Genomic DNA, 7390 nt, shown 5'->3' on the forward strand with positions numbered 1-7390 from the left:
ATCAATATCATGACTTCTGTGTATGGGCATAAAAACATAGAGGCGTCATGGATGATCGTATTCGCTTTTACTTTGATCAGGGACTTACTCAAACTGAAATAGCTCTGTGTCTATCAGTGATTGACAATTTACACATAAGTGTTCGACACTTGAGAAGGAGGCTGTCGGGTCTGCAACTTTATCGTCGAAGACAATATAGCGACCCTGAAAGTGTAGTCAATTTCATTGCCAGTCAGCTGGAGGGACCGGGACGTCTGCATGGCTACCGAATGATGCATGAAAGATGCCGTTTGAATGGTTTGCGGCTGACCACAGCAATGGTTAGAGAGATACAGATAAGTCTGGATCCATCAGGTGTGGAGGAAAGAAGAGGAAGGAGGTTGCGTAGGCGACATTATGGAGTGCCAGGACCTAACTATCTATGGCACATGGACTCTTACGACAAACTGAAGCCGTATGGCATAGCAGTTAACGGCTGCATTGATGGTTTTTCGCGGCACATCATCTGGATGCAAGCCTACTTCACAAATAACAATCCTAGAGTAATTGCTGGGTATTATTTCCGCGCTGTTGCTGAAAGAAGGGGTTGCCCTAAAATAATCCGATCCGATTTTGGTACAGAAAATGTCCACGTCAACAGGCTACAAGAGTTTCTTCGTGAAGACTCGACTGGAACTGTGCATGGACCGTGTGTCTTTCAAGGAACAAGCCAAGCAAACCAGAGAATAGAAAGTTGGTGGGGTATCTACAGACGACAAAACGCAGATTACTGGATGGATATGTTCAAAGAACTACAGTCAGCTGGTGATTTCACAGGCGATGCAACTGACAAAGGCCTTATACAGTTCTGTTTTCTATCCATAATTCAGGTAACTGCATGTTCTTTACTCTGCTATAAAATTATCTTATTTGTTTAACATTTATTAAAAAACATTAAACGCGGCGTTTCTCTTTTGGTATGTTTACTCATGTTTGCTTAACTCCATTAGGCAAATGTAGCCAAACTGTCCAATCACCCTTTCTTATTATTAGACGTGTAATCTGTTTGTATTATTTAGTTCACATCTGCTTGTCCATATAAAACATTTGAGGAAAAATGCTAAAATGCTCTTCCTTAATCATGCAGGGTTATTTGTTCTAAAGTGTCATATTTTTATGTCTTAACATTTTGAAGTTAAAATGTTACTTGCCATTGTTTCTAATCTCGCTATTTATTTTCGGTCGCTGTCAGTTTGATGTGATGCTGAATTGCTTGTCCACATAAATTGGCAATAGGCGGTCGTGATCCAGCACTACCGCTTTCAATATAATGTTATAAATAAAACAACTGGAAAACTATGCATGTATATATTACAAAAAAAATATCCAAAACAACTTACAACTGTAAATTGTTTTGGATTTTATTTTTTAAATAGTTGTAAATACATGAATAGTTTTCCAGTAGTTTTATTTACTATTTAAAAATATTCTTTTTTACTTGTTTATTATTTAGATTTGTTTTGTTGCAATTTTTATGCTAGGTAATAGTGCTTTTAATAGTTATTTACAATTAATGTTCTACGTCTACTGCTTCAGTAAACACTGCTTCACTTCTTTATACTTCAACTAATGCCTAATATGCTTTGTTTTAGGACGAACTGGACACTGTTGTAAACATGTGGAATAACCACCGAATCCGACGCAGCAATGGTCGTGACTTACAACATGGGAAACCATTCCTCATGTACAACTTACCAGAACTCTATCAAACAAAAGACTATTTGGATCCTGTAGATGCTGAAAGATTGGATGTGATTATCCATGAAAATGTCTGCCTGTGGAAATCAGACATACCCTGTGATCGTGACCTCCATGACCTCTGTGTTCTTGTTATGGAGGAGAATAATCTACAGCCAATTGCAGCAGCCACAGAGGCATTGAGACTCTACAAAAACATCCGGCCTCTGGTTAGGGAACTTTTAGGTTTATAGATAACATCCCATAATCATAAAAATGCACAACATTTTTTTTGTGTGTAAATATAAGAATGTCTTTTTTTTCTAGGTTGCAGGTTCTATATGTGTGTGTGTGTGTGTGTGTGTTTGTTCTTAACTATGTTTATTGAAAAAAATGTAACAATGGAAAAAGCAGCAAAGTATGAGTCAAAGAACTTTGTTTTAATATGAAAGCAACAATGTGGTTTATCTGTACTACACAAAAATAAATCAGCTGATGCAAATAAAGCATTTCAAGTGAAAATGTACTATTTCAACAACAGATTTTTTAGATTAACTATTGGATATATAGTATACATTGAAAACGGCATAGGTATGGAACAAATACCTGATGGGATGACATAAAACTGCCCCATCCAACCACTAAACTTCTGTTAGTAATAGTGAAATTGGAAAACCCATAAACAACAATACTATTCCAGTCACAATAGTTTTTACAATAATTCCTTTTTTTCAACTTTGTGAACTGTATGTAATGTGTAACATGACATAACTTTAAATTTCTAATGATAATATAGTACACTTGTTCACAAAAATATATGAATCAGTTGCTGCAAATAACACGATTCAAATGCAAATTTACTGCTTGCACTGCAACAACATATTACTTAGATTTACTGCTTTATGTATAAATGGAAAAAAGGTGTGAACATACCTGAAGAAATACCTGATGGGAAAAAACTCAAAACTGTCCCATTCAAACTGGGGCCTGATAAACTTCAATTAGAAACAGCAAAATTGGAGAAAATACATACACAATATACATTATTGCTAGCAACCATTTTCAAATTACTCCATTTTGAACTTAATGAACTGGGATATTACAAGTAACATGAAATGACTTTCAATTTATAATGATAATTAAGTATACTATAAATCAGTTGCTCCAAATAAAAATTCAAGAGAAATAGTGTAAAACTTGAAAACCATTGACGACCATACTATTCCATTCACAATGGTTCTTAAAATAACTGTTATTTCAACTACTTGAACTGCCTTGTTCCAAAATGAGAACATTCTTTCCAATTATATATATTTTCAGTAATTTAAACAGATATCTTTTTCATGCTGTTCCAGGCACTATGCGGCTTTGGCACTCACATGTCTATGACATATCCATTACCCACACTCCACTATTCCAAGAAATAGCAAAACTCTGCCCGAAATTCTGCATAGTTTTAGTCACTTGCCAGTTCAAGGTGTTGTGAATGAAGTGTGGGCGAAATAAGACCTTCTTGAAAACTCATTCATTTCCGGTAAAATATTACCTGAATCGTCTTGGAGAAATAAATCAGACCCTGTGCGGTATCTGAGAAAAGACCAGAAACAACTGGTCCTCTCTCACCGTAAACCACCGAGCTGCATAACATTTAAAAATGAGAACATTCCTTTCAGTATATATATTTTCAGTAAAATTTAACAGATATCTTTTTCATGCTGTTCAGGCACTTTAGCTTTAACACTCACATGTCTATGACATATCCATTACCCACACTCCACTGTTCAACACAGAGCAAAACTCTACCCGAAATTCTGTGAGAAAGGTAGTCACTTCAAGGCCCATCCAATGGCAAAAATCCGTGCAACAGCTTCCCACTCTCTTTCTTGGTAAGCATGATGCAGAGTTGGTATCTTGTACGTTGTTCCACAGGTTCTTGTTGCATAAAATGTGTCCCAAAATTCAGTAAGACAGTCTTGGAACACTCCATCCCCGACGCCAGCTTCCTCCTCACCATTTTCGAGTACACGTTTAATTGTTACATTGGCATGTAGAATGTTTTTGTCTGAGAAAGCCTGAATCATATCATTCACACAGTGAACTCTGCGAATCAATACTGTTTCACTTTCAGTCACATTTCTTGGGTTTTCAAAGAACAAGTCATTGTTTGATTGCTCCTGGGTGTCAGTTGCCTGAGGTGGATCTTCTGGCACTGTTTCTATAGCATCTGTGATTTCATAGAATGAGCTACCTGGAACAAAGACTGTATCTGGCTCAAATGGAACTGTTTCCGGTATTGTTTCAGTAAATGTTTCGTTCCCCGCACAATCAACATGTACAGGTGAGTATACAAGTGTGTCAGAGACCATGTCAAAGGATATGTTCACATCATTACCCAGGAACACCACTTCATCATCAGAAGACTGGAGTACATTGTCACTAGATCTGACAGGTGTAACAGTCGGGGAGTGCAAGGTCTGACTTCTGTTCTGATTGTTACATCCTGAAGGACATGGAGATACGTCTGGTGTGGAAGTAAGCCGGGATCTCTTTAGAGTCAAATTTGTGTCAGTTTCATCACTCTGATCAGAATCCTGATCTTTCAGTCTTGTGCACACATACAGTCTAAGAAGTTGGTAATGTGTTGCCTCGTATAATCCACCAACTGTCTGATTTTCTTTGAGTGGTTCTTCAGAGCCAGTGACACAGAGCATAAAGTTGAAATCGTCAATATTCCCTTTTACTGATTTACCATTAGGGAAAAAAAGTTCTTTCCCGATGTTCAGAACATTTAACACTGTGTCTCCTTTTTTAACAACAATTTCTCGTGTTCCACCTCCTTTGGGTCTTCTTACTTGTTTGTAGCTGCTATCTTGGTAGTTCATCCACCCAAGTTCAATTTTCCTTGTCTTGCTTTCAGCATTCTTATTGCCAACTCCTTTTTTTTTCTGATTTTGAATTGCTGGTAATTTCATTTTTTCTCTCAATCGGTTGATCAATTTCTGTTTTCTGTCTACATTCCCATGTTCCTCTGCATTTATCGGCATCCAATTTTTTGCAAAGACTCTATCGCCATACCGAGGAATATACTTAGACAGTTCCTCTTCATTCATTAGTTTCGCAACAGCAGGATCAATCTGAAATAGACCAATACACTTTTGAGTCATTTGTATACTGTATATATACATTTATCTGTGATTATAAAATTTGCATAATTTTAAACACATTTTTATGTTACAAAAATAATCTTTATTAAATGAACTGTGATTTATAAACGGTTTTCCTTTGGGGCCTGAAATTAGTGATTATGTTTTATTTTTTATGATATTTTTTTTTTTTTTTTTTTCTGGTTAGGCAAATTGTTTGTAAACCATTTTAAAATGATACATGGAAAGTTCTGATTTATCAATGGCTGTTATTTAGTTCATGAAATTATCAAAACTTTTTAAGTATCCAGACAATTTTTATATTTCATTTAATGACAAAATTTTACAAACATTATTAATATAAAAAGGGGATGTGGCTGATATAGTAGAATCAAGTTATATTTAATACGAATTTGTTTACTCATAAATTAATAAACACAATTATAAAACCCATGGGAAAATCTGATACCAGCTGTGAATTGGACTTTCTGGGTTCTGGTGTCATACCTGAACCACTCTAAGATGTTCACAACTACTGGACATTGTTTGCAGTTGCATATAAAGTACAGTGTAGGCTATATAAATGAAGGCAATGATTTCAATACGTGGTTTAAATATTAATTTAAAGGTGCTATATGGGATTTCTTCAAGTATAATAAGCAAACAGCTATTTGCGATGTAAAGATAAGGTGTAGATTAGAATGACCTTAAGCGGCTCTCAATCCCAGTCCTCGTGTCCCCTGCACTGCATATTTTTTTTGTGTGTGTTTCTCTTATCGCTTCAGATGTTTGTTCTATTCCAGGGTTCCTCAAATCTGGACCTCGAGATCCACTTACCTGCAGAGTTTAGATCTAACTCTAATCAAACAGTCCTGAGCATGCTAATCAATGCCCCTGCATGTCTTTGGGATCATTAGGAAATCACAGGCAGGTGACTTTGATCAGGGTTGGAGCTAAACTCTGCAGCGCATTGGACCTCCAGGGCAAGATTTGAGGAAGGGGGTCTATTCGAACATAAGTGCCCTGCGAAGTGGACATTACAGTGGACATCATATTCCACCACGATTCCAGGTCGAAGCGAACGTTATTATGTTTCATTTAAAGGTCATTGAAGTGTATGGATCGTGAATTTAAATTGTATTTATTTACAGAATAATTTTGTCACACCCTAGTTTCCTCCGTGTGTGAAGACGTGCAGGCCGTGGCGTAGCGCTAATATGTGAATGAATGTTCCGAGGAAGTAAACTTCAGCGGATTTCCTCTGCTCAGGGAGTAGGGATCAATGAACTGCGGTCAAGCCAGCCGCACTTTTTTTTCTTTCTCTTTCTCTCTGCGTGTAATCGTGCACTTACGGCTGCTGAGAGCAGTCAAAATGTATGTAAAGAAGCTGTCATGCACACGTTTCATTTACACTTTTGCTTATTTTAACTTTAATTTTTAGTTTTTAAGTACATTATTTTTGTACATAAACGTTTTTATTGTACATTAATTATTATAAATAGTTTATTCGTGTTATAATTAATGTTTTTCATTCAAAGTTTTTTTTTTCATGTTTGTGTGTGTATGCATATTTATATATATATATATATATATATATATATATATATATATATATATATATATATATGGTGTGTGTGTGTATAACAAAATGCGTCCTAGCACTTCCAATGTGTCCGATATTCCAACACTCATCATTTTTTTTTTCCTTTATAGGTTAGGTTAGCTCACTCTTTCAATTCGTATGTCTTCAGAGTGACCCTGACTATAACTGTATTCATTTTCATAGGAATTTTACTGTTTTGGAGAAAACAAAAGGCAAAATCACCCCAAATAATCGCAATGCAGTTAATGCACGGAGCTCACTTCTAATGAGCTGGTTATCTGAATCAGGTGTGTTAACTAAGAGAGACATGCAAAATATGCAGAACAAGGTGTGTTAACTAAGAGAGACATGCAAAAGAAATGCAGTCGGAGATTCAGTGCTCTAAGAGTGCTCGAAAAACCATATGGCACCTTTGAAACGAATCTTATCTTTTTTTTTTTTTGTAAAGCTTCTTTACAAAGGCATCGAATTATTTTTGCATCACCGAATCATGATGTTTCTGTTTATCCCTTTAAAACTGCTTTGAAACATAAGCATTCTTCACTGGTTGCGTTGTGTGTACTTCCAGCTAACTTTAGAACTTAACGTGTGACCATTTCAATGACCATAAAAGATTAATACTGAAGCAAACCTCGTGCTATTCTAGAATCTTAACAAGTAACATACCTTATCTTCCTCCATTTTTGTCAGGTTCTCCTCAGGGACACCCCTCTCTCTCAGTGCAGAGATAAAGTCCATATTTTCTGCAGGAAATTAGTAAATTTATGATGGAGATTTCAGCCGCCTAAAGCATTCACAAATGGCGCGGGGTTTTCTCGCGATAGCTACAATTACGTCGTGAGAAAATGGGTTTTACGTTGACATCACGAGAAAATTAAGTCGTTATAACGAGAAAACGAACTTCGTTATGTCGAGATAACGAGAAAAT

The 7390-nt window shown here is 36.2% G+C and overlaps 2 protein-coding genes across 2 annotated transcripts; one reads left to right on the forward strand and one right to left on the reverse strand.

Moving 5' to 3' along the window:
* The first annotated feature begins 6 nt into the window (after positions 1 to 6).
* LOC122141660 lies at positions 7 to 2632 on the forward strand. Its single transcript, XM_042749595.1, has 2 exons — positions 7 to 869; positions 1632 to 2632. The coding sequence occupies exons 1-2, from the start codon at positions 48 to 50 to the stop codon at positions 1968 to 1970; spliced, it is 1161 nt and encodes a 386-aa protein (XP_042605529.1). The 5' UTR covers positions 7 to 47; the 3' UTR covers positions 1971 to 2632.
* A 910-nt stretch (positions 2633 to 3542) lies between these two features.
* On the reverse strand, positions 3543 to 7333 carry si:ch73-30l9.1. The gene is made up of 2 exons (XM_019072687.2): positions 7129 to 7333; positions 3543 to 4850 (listed from the first exon to the last, which is right to left on the reverse strand). Exons 1-2 carry the CDS (start codon positions 7198 to 7200, stop codon positions 3543 to 3545), a joined length of 1380 nt encoding a protein of 459 aa, XP_018928232.2. The 5' UTR covers positions 7201 to 7333.
* Positions 7334 to 7390: the final 57 nt, after the last annotated feature.

The sequence above is a fragment of the Cyprinus carpio genome, chromosome B22 (genome assembly GCF_018340385.1).
Source record: "Cyprinus carpio isolate SPL01 chromosome B22, ASM1834038v1, whole genome shotgun sequence".
Taxonomy (NCBI): domain Eukaryota; kingdom Metazoa; phylum Chordata; class Actinopteri; order Cypriniformes; family Cyprinidae; genus Cyprinus; species Cyprinus carpio.